The following is a 21,462-nucleotide window of genomic DNA, read 5'->3' as shown; positions in this document are numbered from 1 at the left end:
TTTGTTGGACCCTTGGCGACTGTCCGCCGGCACACTTCCGCACTTTCCGCATTTTCACACACGAATAGGGGGAGTGTAGCCCCTTTTTCCCGACTGTCCGGCCCCCAACCACACAATAAAGAACAATATATTTCACACAACTTTGTTCATATTTTTAATGTCAGGAGTATAATTATTACGTTCATTGACTTTGTTAAGTAGGCTACTTTATGCTAATGTGATTTCATAGCATAAAATGGAAACGGCCAATGGTGAGAGGGCCAGCAGCTTTGCATAGAATATTTTTACATAATTGAATGTGCAGGTCCTTCAACTGACAGTTACTGGTGAAGTTTGAGTGCTTATGTGTCATTATATACACATAACGTCTAGATTTGTTTGGAAAAAACTTGGTTATATGTTTATGATTCAACGTACTCTGCTAATACTATTTTAATATATTTTGTACGCTTTGATAAATTAAAGCAAATGATTATTTAAACAGCCTCAAAGCAAATAAACATGTATTTAAAATTCTGGTTTGTGTAAAGGGTATACTTGGAATATATCTAGTACAGCGTTTTTATATCTCGTAGTTGTTAAGTAAAAATAAAGACCCACTTATCAGTACCGAGCCGTGGATGTCATAAGGCTCAATTAAATTAAAAACAATTACGTAAATGGGAGAGAAAAACACACCACGTAATATTTGTGTTCATATACGTCATCCTAAGCGGAAAACAACAAACCAAAATACGCAGAACAAATCGATTTCTCGAGCTATTTCTGTACTTTTTGCCTGTCCTGCATTGCTTATACGCCGTGTTGCTCGCTCGTTATTTATGTTTGAGCCATCGATGTCGATGTCGTGGTACAATGTCAATATCAAAGATACTGCGCACAGCAAGGTTGCAGAAGCCGTAGTAGTTTACCGCCGTGCAATTGCTGAATTTCTGCTGTGCGGCTAATTGAATTTAGAGGGGCGACAGGTGCCACAATGCCAGGTATAAATGCCGGATTGCCAAAGAGCGCTAATTAATAGCCTAGTGGACCACGCAACGCGGCGTATCCTATCGAGAACGAGCGCGAAACGTTAAAGTCACATCTAAAATTTATACTATTTCCGGACGGCTCTAGATAGACAGCTTCAAAATGGTGGTCAATTTTAAGGTGTTCAAGAAGTGTTCCCCGAACAACATGATCACGCTCTACATGAACAGGCGTGATTTTGTGGATTCCGTGACTCAGGTGGAGCCCATTGGTAGGTGTCACAGACTGATTTACAAAGGAGGAAGTCTATTCAAAAAAGTAATTCGCATAAAGAAGTGCCCAAATTGGATTAAACTATCTTTCAGCTTGGAAATGTTGTGTAACTTTAGTTCCAACTTATTACATTGGACTTAAATACTGATACGAAAGCTAAAAGACTTAGGAAAACTGATCTAGTTAAAAAACCCGCATTTTATAAAGAAATTTTTTCTGAAACATTTCTTTAAGCATGGTCTAAAAAGTGAAATCAAATCAACACTAAAATATTAACTAGACAGAACGCTTAATTTGAACAAGCATGTTCAATAGTGTGGGCGTGGGAGAGAATACATGTACTTTAAATGGTCGGAAACGCTTCCTTCCACCCGTTACATAGTTTTCAACGTATTTAGTATACCTGTTTAATTTACGAGTAAAGGGTATATAAATTCCACTTTCTTTCGATATTGAATTCAGATTCCATTTAAGCAACCTATGTACATACATATGTATGTAAGTCGGCTGCACTAGCAGCTAACCAGGTTTCTCGGTTACGTGAGCAAACAATCCATGAGGCTGGGCATTTGTGTACAATAATCTCCAATTAATTAGCATCCTCTTGCAGATGGAATTGTTGTGCTGGACGATGAGTACGTGCGCCAGAACCGCAAGATTTTCGTGCAGTTGGTCTGCAATTTCCGCTACGGACGCGAGGACGACGAGATGATCGGTTTGCGGTTCCAGAAGGAACTGACCCTGGTTTCGCAGCAGGTGTGCCCGCCCCAGAAGCAGGACATCCAGCTGACCAAGATGCAGGAGCGTCTGCTGAAGAAGCTCGGCTCCAATGCCTATCCTTTCGTGATGCAGATGCCGCCCAGCTCGCCGGCCTCGGTGGTTCTCCAGCAGAAGGCCAGTGACGAGAGCCAGCCCTGCGGAGTCCAGTACTTCGTCAAGATCTTCACCGGGGACAGTGACTGCGATCGATCGCATCGCAGGAGCACCATTAACCTGGGTATCCGCAAGGTGCAATATGCACCAACCAAGCAGGGCATCCAGCCCTGCACCGTCGTCCGCAAGGACTTCCTTCTGTCGCCCGGGGAGCTCGAACTGGAGGTCACCCTCGACAAGCAGCTGTACCATCACGGCGAGAAGATCTCGGTGAACATCTGCGTGCGCAACAACTCCAACAAGGTGGTCAAGAAGATCAAGGCCATGGTGCAACAGGGCGTCGATGTGGTCCTGTTCCAGAACGGTCAGTTCCGCAACACGATCGCCTTCATGGAGACGAGCGAAGGATGTCCACTGAACCCGGGATCCAGCCTTCAGAAGGTCATGTACCTGGTGCCCACTCTGGTGGCCAATTGCGACCGCGCGGGCATCGCCGTTGAGGGGGATATTAAGCGCAAGGAAACGGCTCTGGCCTCGACAACACTGTGAGTATAATAGTATAGAAATACAATAAATTGATTTTCTATTCACTATCACTATAATTATATATATATATAAGTTTTATAGTATATATATATATATAAATATACAATCATTTCTATTGACTAATAGTGACTAACCATTCTTTTCTTTTTAACATTTATTATACCCGTTACTCGTAGAGTAAAAGGGTATACTAGATTCGTTGAAAAGTATGTGTAAAATCCCAAATAAGAAGACTTTACTCGTTGAGTTTTTGTAAGAAACTGATTTTATTTGGAAATATCTTCGGTTTAAATAGGTGACATGAGAATCGCATCTTAAAGTAAATGGCCTACGCAGAGGCCTAAGTAAATAGTCCCCGCCTTATCGAGGTCCCACGCTCCGGCACATCTGCCTATCTTGAGCGGCGAGGACCTTATCTGTGGTCTCCCACTAAGGGACTATTTTAGGAGGCGGGGAACGATCTCAAGTGACTGACTCATGTAGTGTGCACTTAAATTACATGTTTTTGAGCAATGCACCCATGTCGCCTTAGATAACAAAATCCTAAATATAATTTATCGCTCTCGATTCATTTACATAAGATATGAACGGAGCCAAAAATTGTAAGTCTTTAAATATATTCGTGTTCATGTGTGAACATTCTGCCAAAGGGCCAGCAAAGCTGAGATGTACATTAGTATATTAGTTGCATTTATAACAGTAGTGGACTGTATTTATTTGATATATGTTCATTTATTTTGCAACTAAGATTTCAATGGGCCTAGTTTTTCTGGCTTTTAATTTTATTGGATTACAATTAATTATTTTAATTTATTTTTTATTTAACTTATTTTAAACATTTTGCTTTTTCTATGTAGAAGTACATTTTCTATTAAACAACGATATAGTGGACTGTATATTTTTATTTGTTATATAATTTTATTGTTTATTTACTATTGATATTTATAGTACTGGCAACGGACCTGCAAAGGTTATTGCTTGCATTCTTTGTTGCACAGCACATTTCCGTATGAAATATATTATTAATACTATCATTAGTATTAAAGCAATAATTAATCCAGCATGTCCGGAAATATGATGGAAATGTAAATCTTTCAATTTTTGATGGTTCTCTTTCATAAATTTAATTTCATTATTCAATCGTTCAAATTCCTCAGTATGATTTAATATTGATAGTTTCAGCGGATCCCAAATAATCTTCGGCACTTCACTAACTTCTCCTATATAAGGTGTTAATAATAATTCTTCACTTTCGGACTGAATGTTATGGTGGGCAACTAGAATTTTATCGTCGGTTCTTGCCGTACAATATGGCGCAATGCTTAAAACTCCTTGCTGAGGTAAATCAAACAATTCAATTTGAGAGCCAGTACATTGCAGACGGACTTTTGAATTCGCAGGAACCTTAAACAACCAACTACTTTTCTTTTCTAACTCTACCCAGTAACTTTTAGAGTCGACTACTGTTTTATAGATGCAGTTCGCCGCTTTATCTGGCTTTAGAGGCTGAATCTCACATGCATTATCATTCGCTGAATTCCAGGGCCAACTTCCTTTGCATATTCTCTTATTTAATTTCCATTTCTGACATTGATTTAATGTGGCTTCCGTCATTATGTGATAGGAATCTATCTCAAAATTATAAATTAAATATTCGGACGTTGTATGTACCATTATTATCCGATCTTCATTTCGAATTGGCACCGGAATAAGCCTGAACAATTTGGATGGATGCCTGCTAAACAGAGGCACCTTTGCACTAATGATCAATTTATCGTCGATGAATAAACCCCTGGCTGTTAACAGTGTATACACCTCCTTAAGTTCCGTACCTGACCGTTTTCCTGGAATTACTAGGTTCTCCGAAAGACTCTGCTGAATTTTGGCAATTTCTTTTTTAAGCTGATTTGGCCTGAGAATATTTGTATTTAGCCTACCGTGATTAATATCAATCAACAGGCTTATAATGCCTGCTTGAATTTTTTCGCCTTCTTCAATCAATGAGTGTAGCTGTTTCGTAATCATAAAGAATTTTATTGATTCCTTATAAACATAATAATTTTCTTTAAGAACTTCTGTCATGTTCTCAATTCTTATTTGCATACTTCTAAAATTGGAGTTAACATCTTCTGTTGTTCTCTTTAATAGATTAGAAGTTGAATCAACCACAGATGTTTGTTTTTGAATTAGTTTATCAAGGTTGTTCTGGTTATCTAACAAATTCTTCATATTTTCTTCTAATTGCTCTCTATCATCTTCATCCATTATACCAAATAAAATATGATACAAGGAACCCATAAATTCGAAAGGAGCACGCTTGCTTCTAGATCTAGACTGCATCATAAACAATTTATTGTTTTCTTCAAGTTCCGATAACTGACTTTGCATATTATCTAAGACTAGACTACATTGCTCTTCAAAGCTATGAAGTCTTTCGCAAACTTTCCTCATACTTTGTATAAGCGCATTACCCTTTGTTAACATTTTAAAATATGGATCCATTTTATAATAGATAACCAAATTCCAAGAAGTACTCACAATCTCAACATCTCCTAGCGGGTCTAGATATATTGCTGAGGTTTTATTTATTTTGTCTATAGAATATCTTGGTGCTACATCTTTAGGTAATGCGCTAGAAACTTGACAACTTAACACAAACAACAACATTGCCATGATGATTCCGATCTTGGACATTCCCGATGTCGCTCTAGTTCGCCTTTTTGGCTCTTGGTCAGCCTCATTTTTGTCAACAGACTTTATTCCTTCCAAGGGACAAATTTTAGTAATGGGTCTAGTGATATATCCTTCCTGCATCTTTACTTTAGCCACTCGGACCTTATCATCATTCCCCTTATGCACCTTTTCCACCTTTCCTAAAGGCCATCTTGCAGGATGACAATTCTCATCCTTTAATAAAACTATTTGCCCTTCTTCTATATTAGGAATTTCCTTTTTCCATTTATTCCTTTGCTGGAGCGTATGCAAATATTCACTTTTCCACTTAACCCAGAAATCTTTCTTCATTTTTTGGATAAGTCTCCACCTATCCAAATTTCCGATTTTTTCATCTTCCATTGGTTCGACTATTTCTAAAGGTGGTCTTCCAATTAAAAAATGACCTGGTGTTAAAACTTCTTGTTGGTCCATCTCACTAACTATAGTGTATAATGGCCTTGAATTTAAGCATGCTTCTATTTGACATAAAAGAGTTGACATTTCTTCGTAAGTCAAAATAGTGTCGCCGATTATACGCTTTAAATGGTATTTCATTGACTTAACTCCAGCTTCCCAAATACCTCCGAAGTGAGGTCCTGCCGGGGGAATAAAATGCCAATCAATCCTGTCCTTTTCAAGCTGCGCTGCAATCGTTATATTTTCTTGTATTGCATTAAATAACTCTTGATCTAATTTTCTTGCAGCTCCTACAAAATTTGTTCCGTTGTCTGAATAGATATTGGAACATTTTCCCCGTCTAGCAATAAATCTTCTGAGTGCTGCTAAAAATGCGTCTGAAGTTAGATCGCTTACCATTTCTAAGTGTATGGCTTTGGTGGCCATGCAAACGAATACGGCAACGTATCCTTTAAATGTTTTTTGGCCACGATTTTTTGAACATTTAACATAATAAGGACCTGCGTAATCTATTCCAGTATTAAGAAACGGGAATGTCATCGCCACTCTATATTTTGGCAAGTTACCCATTATTTGCTGAGCTGTATTTTGTTTATACCTTGCACACGTTACACCTTCTCTTAAATACTTTTTCAACGAATTTTTCAACCCGAAGATCCAATACTTTCTTTGGATATAGTTTCGCATTAGGTTTATCCCTCCATGCAATGTTTCCTTATGAGCATTTTTTATTAATAAGCTTGTTAGGTGGCATTTTTCTAAAATGATTGGATGTTTAACATTAAATTCTGCATGGGAATTTTGCAATCTTCCTCCAACTCTTAGAACCCCATCCTTGTCCAAAAATGGATTCAATGACAATATTTTATTATTTGTCTTGATTTCCTTTTTGATTTTAAGGCACTTTATCTCTTGCCTAAACTGGTATTCTTGTTGTTTCTTAATAACAACTGTTTCCGCTATTCTTATCTCCTTTACTGAAATAATTGATGAATAGGCTTTATTTCTTGTTTTCATCTGCACGAATCTATTTATGTATGCTATTATACGTATAAGTTTTTCTATACTGGAATACCTTTCTATTAATTCGTAAATAGGATCATCTATTTTGTCATTTAATACCGTATTTATTAAGACAGGTTCTTCTACAGACTGCTGCCGAGGCCAAAGTTCTTTTGGGTCTGCTAGCCATTTCGGACCTTTCCACCAAAAATCACAGTTGATCAACTGGTTAGAATCCACTCCCCTGGATGCTAAATCTGCTGGATTATCCTCTGACTTAACATGATTCCATTCAGTATTTTTTAATTTCCGAATGTCATCCGTTCTTCTTTTTATAAATTTGATCTTACTTTGACCACTGTTAATCCATGCTAAGGTAATCGTGGAATCACTCCAAGCATAGATCTCCATTATATTGTCAATTGATCCTTTTAGTCTTTGGATTAATTCACTAAGCAGGTGAGCTGCACACAGCTCGAGTTTGGGAATTGTCTTCCTATTTTTTATAGGGTTGACTCTATTTTTGCTAGCTATTATATTAACATGAGGTCCTACTTTAGCATAGACTACTGCAGCATATGCTTTTTCGGAGGCGTCCGCAAATCCGTGAATCTGAATGACTGAAGAACTGTTTGAATTAATCCACCTTGGGATTCGAATATTCTCTAACAATAATAAATTTTCTTTATATTTTTCCCAATAATTTTTATCTTCTATGGATAATTCCTGATCCCATTCACTTTTATTTATCCAAAGTTTTTGAATAAAAAGTTTTCCTGAAACCGTGACTGGTGCCAACCATCCTAACGGATCAAATATTTTTGCTAGCGTTGATAACACAACGCGCTTATTTATATTTTTTGATTCATCATTACAATTTACGCTGAATTTAAATAAATCATTTTGAGGTTCCCATTTTAGTCCTAAAGTTTTAACACATTCATTTTCGATAATATTGAGAACCTTATTGTCCCCTGTGTCCTCCACAGTGGTTAATATTTTGGAATTGTTGGAAATCCATTTCCTTAAGTTGAATCCAACTTTCTGCAATTCATGGGAAATTAATGTTATTAACTTATTAGCTTCTTCTACCGAATCAGCTCCAGTCATTAGGTCATCCATATAGAAATCATTCCTAATTATTGCACTAATAACTTGGTTTTTACATTTATCTGCAATATCTACCAGAACCCTGGTAGCCAAATATGGTGCAGATGCAGTTCCGTAAGTGACTGTGGTTAATTTATATGTTTTAATTTTTTCTTTTGGAGAATTTCTCCATAAAATATATTGATATTTTTGATCATTATTATCTATTTTAATTTGTCGGTACATCTTTTCAATGTCTGCCGAAACAACAAATTCCCATTTTCTCCATTTAATAATAATGTCAAAAATATCTTTTTGAACTCGTGGCCCAACCCACATTATGTCGTTCAAACTTTTGTTATTCGTAGTTTTTGCTGAAGCATCAAAAACTACTCTCAATTTGGTCGTAAGGCTTGAATCTCTAATCACTGCCTGGTGCGGTAAAAAATATTTGCCTTCATCACTCACTTCAATCATGTGTCCTAAATCCATGTATTCATTCATGAATTTAGTGTAGTCAACCTTAAGTTTTTCATTTGTTTTTAGTTTTTTCTCCAGATTCATGTAACGAGCTATCGCTTGTTTCTTTGAATCTCCTAAGGTGACATCCTCCTTGAATGGAATTGACACAATGTATCGCCCATCTGAATCTTTTTTTGTCGTTTTGATAAATTTATCTTCACAGATTTCAGACTCGATATCATCTTTTTCTTCTTCTTCCACTTCCCAGTAGCGATCTAACTCTTTTATTTCTATTGTTGTGGCTACAATGGTTTCTTTTCCTTTGGATTTTTTACATCCAGAAACTATCCACCCGAAATCAGTTTTTTGCCCAAGGAGACCGTCTATTTTTATAACTCCATTTTGCAGAATGTGAGTATATACGTCTGCTCCAATGATTAGATCAATGCGACCCGGTTTATTAAAATCGGGGTCGGCTAATTTAAAGTTCTTCCATTTTTTCTGATCAACATTAATCGTGTTGACTGGAAGTGCCTTCATAAGTTTTGGGAGAATAATTGCTTCAATTTCTAAATTTTTCGGAGAATTTCTTATCGAAATAACCGCTTTGTGCTTGGAGATGCACGTTCCTGTGGAAGATACTCCACTTATTTCAGTATGAGACCGAAATTTTTTCAATTTTAGAATCTGTGCAGACTCTTCTGAAATAATTGTGCTTTGAGAGCCACTATCAATCAATGCTCTTAATTGTTCAAAGCCTCCATACCTCGACTTTACTTGAATCAAGGCCGTGGCCAACAAGGCTTGACCTGTTGTTCTACACGTATTCACTTTTTCTGGATTATGACCTGCAAAGTGAAGTAACGTGTGGTGAGGTTTACGACAAGTCGAACAAAGCTGCTCGCTTATACATTTTTTACCAAACGGATGCCTCAGACATCTTAGGCAAATCCCATTTTTTCTTACCCAGTCAGACCGTTCTGCTGGATTCATTATTTTAAATTTATGACATTGAATTAAATAATGCCCTGGTAGTTTGCAATATGCACAATTGTCACTATAATTTTTATTCTTGTTATTATTAATCATTTTCTTTACAGGTTTTACTTCCTGTGAGAATGATGATATAGAATTGAGCCTTTGCTCTAAAAAGTCCATGACATCAGAAAGTGCCTGTATTTCTTTTGTCTTTTTAACATGGCTTTCATATAAATTGAGTGATTCTTTATTGAATTTCCGAAGAATTATGTGATCGAAAATTGCATCCACATCTTCTGGTAATTGTGCCTTTAATTTTATAATATAAATTGACTCGTTAATCGTGTCAATAAATGTCTTTATTTGCTTATTGGATACTAAATTTAAATTTGGCATATCCATAAGCCTATTCATATGATCTGAGAATATGTTTCTTTTATTCTCATATCGCTTGGTCAAAAACTCCCAAGTGGCTTCATAATTTTCTCCAGAGCCGAGCAGTAAATGAGTAACCACATTTCTGGCTTCTCCTTTTAATGCTGACTTTAGATAATTAAATTTGAGAGAAGGACTGAGATCCTCTCTCACATGTATGAGCTCTGTAAAGAGTTCATTAAAAAGATCCCATTCTTTGGAATCACCAAAGAAAGTGGGTATCTGTATTTTAGGCAGGGTTGGTAACTCCTCCGCCTTAACAACCGTCGACATTTCAGCTTTATTTATTGTGCCACTGAGTCGACTATTAATGGCTGTAAGAATATTTTGTTTGTCAAATTCAAGTTCGCTAATTTCTTCTTCGAATAGCGAACTCTCAAAATGACTATTCACCTGTTCAATCAGGTTATCTATTTTATGCCATAAAAATTCAATTTTATTTTTCCTTATTTTAAGGAAATCTGGACTACTGTCTATTAGTTTAGACGTATCTTCTAGATATACTCGAAATTGGCCAACATTATTTCGGAATGCCTGCTCTACTTTTAAAGCGTTGTTTTGTGCTATACCCTCTTTTTCAGGGTGACCACACATTTCAAGGTTTAATGTAGGGGGAGGGTTTGATTTAGGGACAGTGTTTGATTTAGGGAAAGTGTTTTCTACCGACTCGCCCTTAATTTTTTCATTTTTATTTTTAATTTTTTCTAACACCATCATTATTAAATCATACTGCTTCGTGTTAAAATATTCATGATCGACAACGCCGATCTTTAACAAATTGCTATGATTAGCAATGAAACATTTTTGAAGCTCATTTAATTTTAGAATTTCTACATCTGTTAATGTTGGTTTTACTTCCAACTTTCTAATTTCCAAAATAATTTCGGACTGCTTCTTAAGGAATTGAATAGTCTTTTCTGACATCATATTGAAAATTTTTTGTAATTTCTTAATATATATAGTACGTGTATATGTATCTTATATGTATTTATATATATATGTGTGTTTGGATAAACAGAAAATTCTTGTTTTGACTTAGCTGATGTCGTTGTTGTTGCTGCTGCTGTTGCTACTGCTGTTGCTGCTGTTGTTGCTGCTGTTGCTACTGCTGTTGCTGCTTCTGCTGCTGCTGTTGTTGTTGCTGCTTCTGCTGCTGGTAGAGGCTCCTTTGAATTTGACTTCCTTCTCTTTTTTAAAGCTCCGTCGATGTTTAAAGATGATTTTTTTTTTTTTTTTTGTTTGGCACGTTTTATTATTTTTGTAGTCCAGTCAGATTTTTTGTTTTTTAGCCATTTATTTCGGCATTTATGCTCTTTTGGCATATACACTGCACTCTATTTATGAGCTGATTTAATGCTATTAGAGCATTTATAAGGCACTGTTTTCAGGCACTTTTTATTTAATTTATGCTCTTATGGCATATACACTGCACTCTCTTTATGAGCTGATTTAATGCTATTAGAGCATTTATAAGGCACTTTTGTTATGCACTTTTTAATTTCACAATTGCTGATGTATGGCCTCAAGCACGCCTTACCACAATTTATAATGGTACACAAAGCAACCTTTAGCTATCGACTATAAGGTGCTTGTTTTAAAACATAAAAGATTCTTTTGTATCTTTTTGCTTTTTATATTTATACTCTGTTCCTTACCTTTGGTAGGGGGAAACAAGAGTCATTTATTTTTGCTACCTTTAGCTGTAAGATGCTTAAAGGAGCTGGCCTTTCTCTGAGTTCCTTACCTTTGGTAGGGGGAAACTGCAGAGTCGATTAAAGGCTCGATTGACCAAATGTAATTTCCCAAATAAGAAGACTTTACTCGTTGAGTTTTTGTAAGAAACTGATTTTATTTGGAAATATCTTCGGTTTAAATAGGTGACATGAGAATCGCATCTTAAAGTAAATGGCCTACGCAGAGGCCTAAGTAAATAGTCCCCGCCTTATCGAGGTCCCACGCTCCGGCACATCTGCCTATCTTGAGCGGCGAGGACCTTATCTGTGGTCTCCCACTAAGGGACTATTTTAGGAGGCGGGGAACGATCTCAAGTGACTGACTCATGTAGTGTGCACTTAAATTACATGTTTTTGAGCAATGCACCCATGTCGCCTTAGATAACAAAATCCTAAATATAATTTATCGCTCTCGATTCATTTACATAAGATATGAACGGAGCCAAAAATTGTAAGTCTTTAAATATATTCGTGTTCATGTGTGAACAGTATGTAACAGGCAGAAGGAAGCGTTTCCGACCATATAAAGTATATATATTCTTGATCAGGATCAATAGCCGAGTCGATCTGGTCATGTCCGTCTGTCCGTCCGTCTGTCCGTCCGTATGAACGTCGAGATCTCAGGAACTACAAAAGCTAGAAAGTTGAGATAAAGCATACATACTCCAGAGACATAGAAGCAGCGCAAGTTTGTCAATTGATGTTGCCACGCCCACTCTAACGCCCACAAACCGCCCAAAACTGCCACGTCCACACTTTTGAAAAATGTTTTGATTTTTTTTTTCATTTTTGTATTAGTCTTGTAACTTTCTATCAATATGCCAAAAAACTTTTTGCCACGTCCACTCTAACGCCCACAAACCGCCAAAAACTGTCGGTATTGAAGACTCTCCTTCGCACTTCCACTAGCTGAGTAACGGGTATCAGATAGTCGGGGAACTCGACTATAGCGTTCTCTCTTGTTTTTAAATTCATTTCAGTATTGCCAGTCAGGACGCGAGGGACGCCTTTGGCATAATTGTTTCATATGCTGTGAAGGTCAAGCTTTTCTTGGGCGCCTTGGGCGGCGAGCTCTGTGCTGAGCTGCCATTTATTCTGATGCACCCGAAGGTAATAAAAAGTCTGGCCAAATATTGGAAACATTATTGAAAGGCATTCAATCACTTGCAGCCAAGTCGCAAGGCCCAACTGGAAGCCGAGGGCTCCATTGAGGCCTAAACTGAAAGGCTACCTCAACCAATGAAAAAAAATGGCGTGTTTCTACTAGTCTAACCGAATTTTGAAGATCATAAAAAATGCTGATGTTGCTGAAATGTTCTGAACTGCAGTCGTCGTACTTTTCCTATATAGCAAATCCAATATTCATATATGTGTGTATGTGTATTATATTTATAACTCAACTAACAATTAAATATGAACAGAGTTTATGTATGTATGTATTTTGGAGAATTGTATTGAGTTTAGCACGGCATATTTGAAAATGTTCCAGCTCAAAACATTGCTGCATTGAAAGTTTGGATGGAATGCGCACTAAATATTTAATAATGACCTTACCAAGGCATTTCCTAGTTTTGATATCTTGCAATGTCTGCTGATTATGTACATCGAAGTGCAATGGGGAAATCAACAGAAGCCAGTGCAATCTATTCAATTACTAATAGTGGGTCTTGCTTTTGTGGCTTAATAATTCCAATTATTGCTACGCCGAGGAGCCGAGAAGCAGTATAATTAATACTTGGCAACTATGCTGAAGGAAGTTTACTGAACTTGATTTGAAATAATATACTAAGCTATTGGCTGGATTTTGAAAGTGTAACATTTAAGCAATCAAGCATTTAATTTGGTAATTTTGGTGCAGTCAAATGCTTTGTGACACTTTCAATTAGGCGCCAATATTTACGATAACGCCGTTCGCTCCTATTATTTTCCAATAGTCAGGGTACATTTTCTGGTTGAAATACTTCTCAAAGAGTTGCTAATCACGCTGCCGACATATTGAAAGACCAGATGGTTGATTAGTCAAAATTGTTTTGAGTATGGGGATTAATCAAATTTTATGTAGGCAGATTAGATTGTCGTCTTGGGAACTGATCTTTTATAGTGGTTGACAATAAAATTGCACTGCAAATGCTACTTTAAGCACACATGCTATATAACCGATAAGATGGCGAGACTCAAGGCAAAAATAGTTGACCGCTTTAATAGTCTAATCAGCTAGTTTCAAGTAATTTATAGATCGAATTAAGGGGCACTCTGTAGTTTTATTAAATACTTTAAAACTCATTAACCAAACTGTATCTCTAAAATAAAATAAACATTTAATTAATTTATTTAAACGCCTTCATTGAACTTCGGATATTAGATTTTGGATACTCCTTAACACCTTGTACCATGTATCTCTAAATCTGATTTAGTTACCAAGTGATATATACCAAGTATGTGGCAGCCTGAAGTAGCTACTACCGTTAGTCTGGCTGATTACCTAGAAGCAATAGCTGGAATAATAAACTAAGTGCAGCGTTTTGCATTTATCAGGATTTTCGGTACTCCAAACACACACTTATCACCCAATCACCCACCCCTGTATCAGTTGAGCAAAGCGAACCAAGCTAACTACGACAGTACACATGCTGATTAGCCGCTGCTGTATTTACTAGTGGATAATCTATTAGGCGGTGCATGAATAAAAACTCTGGTGCTATTTTTCCACATCGCAGTCGCTCGAAAGCCTTTGTTTCGTCTCAATATGTGCTGCAGCTGCTGTGGGGTGACCCAACAAAAGGTCTGGGTCTTCGGTCTGGGAACCTTTTTCGCGGTCTTCGGTCTCCTGGCAATAATATGCTGGCCTGGCTTTATAGACTCGGAGATTATGAAGGTGAGAGGCGGTGTATGATAATAAAATAATTGAGGAGTACTAATCGATTTATTAAAAAGGCCTTGCCGCTGACACCCACTTCGAAGACTTTCGAAAAATGGGAGGAGCTGCCCATTCCAGTGTATGTCTATATGTATCTTTGGAACTGGACCAATGCCGAAGATGTGCAGGCTAATGGAGTAAAACCTGCTTTCGCGCAACTAGGACCCTATGTTTATCGAGAGGAGAGGAAGAAGATGGATCTTGAGTGGCACGACAATGGAACAGTGACCTTTAACCCCAGGAGAACTTGGTTCTGGGAGGAGGAGCTCTCCGGCGGCAAACAAACAGATTTAATTACGGCCCCACACTTGCCTTCTTTGGTATTAGTTTTAAAAAATTAGTTTTTAAAAATAATTTGCTTACGTATTTTTATTTTTTACAGGCTGCTTCAAACCAAATGCGGAACAGCAACGTCTTCCTGAAAATCATGTTCAACGAGGCTCTAAATGCGAATGGGGGACATCTCTTTGTGACCCACACGGCATCTGAATGGCTGTTCGAAGGTTTCTTCGACGAGTTTCTGAATTACTCCATGTCACTGAATAACCCATTGGCCCCAGAAATCGAGTCGAATGAGTTTGCCTGGTTCCTCAACCGTAATGGGTCAAAGGACTTCGAGGGTCCCTTCACTGTTCACACCGGAGTGGGTGACATCAAGGAGATGGGCGAAATTAAGTATTGGAAGGGTCAGAATCACACGGGCTGGTACGAAGGAGAATGCGGACGTCTCAATGGCAGCACAACAGACCTTTTTGTGCCCGATGAGCCCAAGGAGAAGGCTTTGACCATCTTTATTCCGGACACTTGTCGGATCATAAATCTCGAGTTTACAGGACAGAGCGAAACGATCCAGGGCATCAAGGGATGGAAGTACGAAATAACACCGAGCACTTTCGACAATGGACAGCTCAATGGTAACGCGAGGTGCTGGTGTCCTTTGGAAAGCCAACCAGATAATTGCCCTGCCAGCGGAGCCACTGACTTAGGACCCTGTGCCAGTGGAGTTCCCATGTACCTATCTGCGGATCACTTTTTGTACGCGGACGAAAGTTATGGCAGCACGATTAACGGATTCAATCCCAATTATGATCAAAACAACTTTTATATGATCATGGAGCGCAAGATGGGAGTGCCGTTGAAGGTCAATGCCAATGTGATGATTACCTTGTACATACAGCCAGACAGCATTATAGAGTAATTACTTTCAATGATCGTTGTATGCAATATTTTAGAGTGTTAATTTTCCCTTTATTTTCCCCTAGCATACTGAAGGGCCTTCCAAGTTTCTATGCACCACTTTTCACCACTGCTAGTCGAGCCGAAATCGACGAAGCTCTTGCCTCAGAACTCAGGGTATGTTTTCCAGCACATCATTGTTGAACCACTGTCATTTGAATTTTAAATATATTATGTTCCTTTTTAGTTGGCGCTCAATCTGCCCGCTATAGGGAGATATACTGGAGTGGGATTCCTGTGCCTGGGCTGCATTCTTATAGCAGTTGGCGTCTTACTTACCATTAAAAGGAAGTGGTATGGTCAGGCAGAGATGGACAAACTGGTTCTGAAGGATAACGAGGAAACTCCAGATGAACCGGAAATAGCGGCCAATGTGGTTGAACGAAACTTGTAATTTATTAATAACATTTTTCACTGATGATAAGCACACAATTTTTCAAAAACTGTTATGTGATAAAATGTACATATTTTTTTGTTCTAGCTTTAAAATATAATAAATCTAAAAAATAAATTTATTAATAAAATACGAAAACTTAATTAAATGTTATATCTTGATTTTATATTAATAAAAACTTAAAAAGTATTAATTTACCAATTCGTTTTTTCAAGATTTTTTTTTTAGATTTTAGTTTTATTATTAAGTTACAAAGATCTCATACAAGTTATTCACAAAATAAAAAGAAAATTTAAAAAACTAATTAAAACTTTTATTTCATTAAAATTTATAATTGAATATCAAAAATACAAAATGGTATAGTATAATAGTAATAGTGAATTAAAGCGAATTCGGAGTTCAGTTAGAATGTACTTCCTTCTTTACAGTGTATCTAATGAGTGAAACGAAAAATAATCAGAAAACTAAAATACTCAATAATATTTAACTCTGCTCCTAAAACAAGCCTCTTGTGAAAAGCTTTTGCAGATTAGCCTATCAGGAGCGTTCCAAGTGGACATTTCAAAACAAATATAAAAATAGAGGAACAAATTTGCTCTTGAAATCTAATCTTGCATTTCCATTATTGAACATCAATGTATCCCAACAGTGGGCTCGCCTATAAATACCACCGTTTACATTTCTTAAAGTACCAGTAGCGAAATCGATCGGAGGCGATGTGTTGTGGTTGTTGCAGTGTGCGCCAGCAAAAGATCTGGGTATTCTCCATGGGGGGCCTGATCCTGGCGGTTGGGATTTTTCTGGCCGCAGCCTGGCCCGCGGTATCTCGGCAATGGATTCGTAGTCTTTTGCCTTTGGCTCCCAACTCCTTTATCTACAATCGCTGGGTGACCACGCCCATGCCGCTATATAGCACAGTTTTCCTCTTTAACTGGACTAATCCGGGGGACTTGAATACAGAGGGCGTTAAGCCCCACTTTGAGCAGCTGGGACCTTACACTTTCAGCGACTTTAAGGTTAAAGAAGATTTGGAATGGAATCAGCCCCAGGTGACCTATTTCGGCAAACGCACCTGGCACTTTCTGCCGGATATGTCAAATGGATCGCTGGAGGATGTAGTTATAGCCCCACACTTTCCATCTTTGGTAAGTCTGATTAAAAAAGAAAATAAGAGTTTCAATTATTTAAAAGAATAATAGTCAAATAATCCTACATTTAATCTGAAGTCAAGGAATGATGTTGTTTTGTTTTACAAAAGTCATCACCTTTTTAATGAAATGTTGCTGCTCTTCTTAAAAGGAATCCTGTTGTTTTATTCCGAATCTCTGACCGAAAATCTGTCGCCACATCCAGTAATCCTCGCTAATCACGCTATCCGCTTTAGACAGCTGCTTTGTACTCGCGCCAATTGCGCCGCATCCTGCGCAAGGTCATGAACTTTGCCCTCAATCGCGAGGGCGGCGCCACCCACATGACCCACACAGCTGGCCAATGGCTCTTTGATGGCTATTACGACCATCTGCTTGACTTCGTGGAGCAGCTGCATTCGCCTCTGCTCCCGATTTACAACAACACCTTTGGCTGGTTCTATGAGAGGAATAACTCCAAGACGGCTGAGGGAAACTTTACAGTGCACACTGGCCGTGGGGATCTCAGCCAGCTGGGAGATCTGCTCCTGTGGAATGGAAGGAACACAACCGGCTTTTATCCCGGCGAATGCGGCAAGGTGAATGGCAGCACGGGGGAGCTCTGGTCGCCGTACAGGGAGTGGGATCAGCCCACCACCATTTTCCTACCAGATGCTGCGCGGTACTTGAACTTGTTTCCCAAGGAAAACCTTACCATCGACGGCATAGATGTTTGGCGCTTTGAGTCCACCAATCTTACCCTCGATAATGGCCAGTTGTCGCCGGACACTGAGTGCTTTTGCCTCAAGAATCGCGAGTGTCCGCGCAACGGAGTCCTGGATTACGGTCCTCCCGCCTTCAATGGCCCGTTCTACATGTCGCATCCGCACTTTTTCCTCACAGATCCCATGTACAGGGAGAACACCACCGGCCTGCAGCCCGTGGAGTCCCAGCACGGCATGTATGTGATAATGGAGCCCACTCTTGGAATTCCGCTGAGCTTGAGGGGGCAGCTCATGATTAGCACGAAAGTGGTGCGCGACGAGGCCATTGAGTGAGTTTCTTATTTGACGATGCAAAGTCTCAAAAACACAAACATTGTACCTGTGATGATTGATAAAAAGTACTGTTGACTGAGACTTTTTAACTTATAAAGCATCACAAATAATTTTGTTGTTATAGAAACTGTCATTTAATATGTACCTTCTTGTACCTATGTAATTGTCTCTTGGTTAATTTTGTATCAGGCTATAGACAAAGAATACAATCATTATTAATACCTAATTATAATATTTTTTTAATTTTTCTTTTCTAGCTTGTTCAAGAACGTGGCCTATGATCATCATGCACCCCTTTTTACAATGAGAATGCATGCGGAATTAGACGAAGGGCTTATAAGACTCTTGAAGGTAGGATGGCCAATATATATAAATAATAAACAAATAACAAAATGCAATATCTTATTTAATAGCTAGCGCTTAATGCTGCGAATATAGGAATGTATACAGGAATTGGCTTAGTTCTTTTTGGAATTTCGATAGTCGTAATTGGAATATTCATCACAAAAAATAACAAATGGCACAACGAACAAAAGCCCGACAAACAAGTACAATGCACTCAAACCTGATAAGACTGTTAAGGCTAACCAAGCAATAAATTCGCTAATCACTACGAAAATGTTGGCATTGTTTAAGGCCATAATCAGTCAGGGCTCTTAAAGGCCTGGTCATAAAAAATGCAAATTACGTGCTTGGCAGGATTATCCAATTTACCCCAGGTGTTGCCCAGCTGCAGGCATCTAGAATTACACTAAATTATGGCCTTTCAAATATGCTAAAATTTATTAATATGTTAATAATTGTTTTTTGCTGTTCCTTCATGCTATGCAAAGAAGGCGGGAAGGGAGAAATCCTTGAGCACGTAAGCTGCATACTTTATGGCGTACGAACTCTTTCACCAGGCAGAGCCGGCAAATACCGAACTGGAAATTTGAAAAATGCCAAAAGAATATTATAAGCGACTAATTTATATGCACCAAGCACGCAAACTTACGTTTTGCACACACATTGTTTGTGGCCCACGAAAAGGGCGAAGGAACAAGTTAAACAATGTATGAAAATATGAAAATTATATGACTGCCAGTATGTGTCGGCCATAACTTTAACAAAATCTCAGTCGGGGCAAGAAGGTAATAAAGAGCGGGCTTAAATATGACTGTTTTAATGATAATATAGATCCCAATACAACTAATTGAAAAAGGTTTTAGGTGTTTATTTGGCATCATATCAATAAATTACGTTGAAATATTTCAATAAATTATCCTTACTTTTTTCTAATATTTATACATTGAGCACAAGTAAGAATTACATTTGAAGTGAAATTTATGCTAGCACAACATACTTACATTTTAGTAATAAAACATGTTAAAATGCGTGCGCATTTTAATTTAAAAATGTGTTGACAAATTGACAGAGGTTAAATGAAAGAAATGCACAGCATTTTTATTAAAATGTACTTTACAGCAAACGTAGCTTATCATTTCTGAGCTCGGCCTTAAAATATGCCATTTTATTAGATTATATACTTTAAATTGTTGTTAAGCATTTGATTTACAGCTAAGCTTGTGTCGTTTATTATTTATTTACGCAAGTGTGAAACTTTTACCCATTAAAATTACATTCTCCGTGTGAAACATTTTCTTTTGACATTTTATGCTTCACAGTTGCCATATTCTGGCAGTAATTCAGTTTAAATTCAGTAATATTCTCTGGACGCAGTCATTTTAAAGGTTAAATAAGGACTTATTCCTCTTTGGTTGTTCTATGCTTGGTCAAGAAACCACCGCAATGTGCAATTGTGCGTGGAATTTTTAATGAAATATTTAAGCAACGCCCAAAAGCGACAGAGAACCCGAAATAACACAAAAAAGGCAGTCTTTCATTTAAAGAAAATGGTGACCAACAACAAGAACATTTAATTTTGGAAATTGGTTGTCAAGGTGCGCAGACTTACTGACATTTTAATACTTTTTTAATGCCTATGATACCTACGATATAATAAGCGTTCCTTGGGAGTTTTATTTTTGATAACGTCATGTGCTGATTGATACCAGCAATCATCAATGTATTATTTTACTGTAAAAATAACTTAATAAAATAAGTATTTTAAACTATAATAACAAATATTGAATTATAACATTTTGTGGAGCGACTTGGGGATTTGGGGACTTGGGTATCAAGAAATCAAAACTCACCTGTGTTTGCCATAACATTTTTAATGCTTCTGCGGCTTTTCTCTAGGCATAACAAGCAACAGATCGCGTCAGTGAGCGACTTCATTATTTTGGCTAAGTCCGAAAAACCAAAAAAAAGGGGCTTGAAAGGCATGAAGTGATGGGATGGAATGGGATGTTTTCATTGTGGCCTGCCGTCCGTTTATGTCGCGAAAACTTCAGTGTCCTAATCGGCTGCCTGACTTGCATACTAATTTGTTTGCTCCACCCGTTCCACTGTGCCCCTCCCGTCCGGCGACCTTCAGCTCGTTTGCCTTGCCTTTGTGGTCTTTTGGGCTGCTGACAACCCGTAGATTATGTTGTTGGCTCTGGCTTTGGCTTCGGCTTCGGCCTGGTCCTTTGTATAAGGGACAAGTCCAAATGTGTTTTAGAGTGTGAGCTGGCCAGTGTCATGTTGCCGTGGCTTACAGATTTTCCGGAGGTTCCATTGGCAGCGACTTGTTTGTTTATTTCTGCCGGCCGTCCATAAAACCCTGTTTAGCTGCTTAATTTTTTTCCTTTTTCATTGTTGACAGTCTCCCTCGGCTCAAGGACGTGTTCTGTGTCGTTCGTTTTTCGCACAATTTAATTTTACTTAATCGGCATTTAAGTTTGTGTAAATGCTTGCGTTTTAGCAGCGATGAGGCAAACATTAAATTAATATTTTACCCTATTTAGGTATTCTTTAAGTAATCAGTACACAATTCCCTCAAATATTTACAGCTTATTGCTCTAGAAATGACTGCATAAAATATGGCTACGTTTTCATAGAGCTTCGCAAACCCCCAAAGTAGTTTATGAAAGCATTGTGAAAAATGTATGTTAAATTTAGCTGCCAGCCCACCAATAAATAAATCCGTTAGCAATTAATAATTTGTGACATTGTAACTACAATGTTGAAACCGCATCTGGCATTTTTATTTTGGGGAATGTTTGTTACAATTTTCTATCCTTGTGCTACGAATATTGTTCTTTTTTTATGTTTTGTTAGCAGCGTAAATTGCATTGGGCCTTCGGCGTTGGGT

The 21,462-nt window shown here is 37.9% G+C and overlaps 3 protein-coding genes across 3 annotated transcripts; all 3 read left to right on the top strand.

Moving 5' to 3' along the window:
- The first annotated feature begins 1,006 nt into the window (after positions 1 to 1,006).
- LOC6529426 (phosrestin-2) lies at positions 1,007 to 12,927 on the top strand. Its single transcript, XM_002090394.4, has 4 exons — positions 1,007 to 1,240; positions 1,853 to 2,660; positions 12,473 to 12,602; positions 12,663 to 12,927. Exons 1-4 carry the CDS (start codon positions 1,132 to 1,134, stop codon positions 12,708 to 12,710), a joined length of 1,095 nt encoding a protein of 364 aa, XP_002090430.1. The 5' UTR covers positions 1,007 to 1,131; the 3' UTR covers positions 12,711 to 12,927.
- Positions 12,928 to 13,069: 142 nt separating this feature from the next.
- Positions 13,070 to 16,072, top strand: LOC6529425 (protein croquemort). Its single transcript, XM_002090393.4, has 5 exons — positions 13,070 to 14,367; positions 14,427 to 14,729; positions 14,792 to 15,603; positions 15,672 to 15,762; positions 15,833 to 16,072. The coding sequence occupies exons 1-5, from the start codon at positions 14,239 to 14,241 to the stop codon at positions 16,037 to 16,039; spliced, it is 1,542 nt and encodes a 513-aa protein (XP_002090429.1). The 5' UTR covers positions 13,070 to 14,238; the 3' UTR covers positions 16,040 to 16,072.
- A 103-nt stretch (positions 16,073 to 16,175) lies between these two features.
- Positions 16,176 to 19,021, top strand: LOC6529424 (protein croquemort). Its single transcript, XM_002090392.4, has 4 exons — positions 16,176 to 17,184; positions 17,424 to 18,220; positions 18,482 to 18,575; positions 18,638 to 19,021. The coding sequence occupies exons 1-4, from the start codon at positions 16,756 to 16,758 to the stop codon at positions 18,791 to 18,793; spliced, it is 1,476 nt and encodes a 491-aa protein (XP_002090428.3). The 5' UTR covers positions 16,176 to 16,755; the 3' UTR covers positions 18,794 to 19,021.
- Positions 19,022 to 21,462: the final 2,441 nt, after the last annotated feature.

The sequence above is a fragment of the Drosophila yakuba genome, chromosome 2R (genome assembly GCF_016746365.2).
Source record: "Drosophila yakuba strain Tai18E2 chromosome 2R, Prin_Dyak_Tai18E2_2.1, whole genome shotgun sequence".
Lineage (NCBI taxonomy): Eukaryota > Metazoa > Arthropoda > Insecta > Diptera > Drosophilidae > Drosophila > Drosophila yakuba.
Note: the sequence above shows the minus strand (reverse complement) of the source record. Positions and strands in the feature narration are given on the sequence as shown.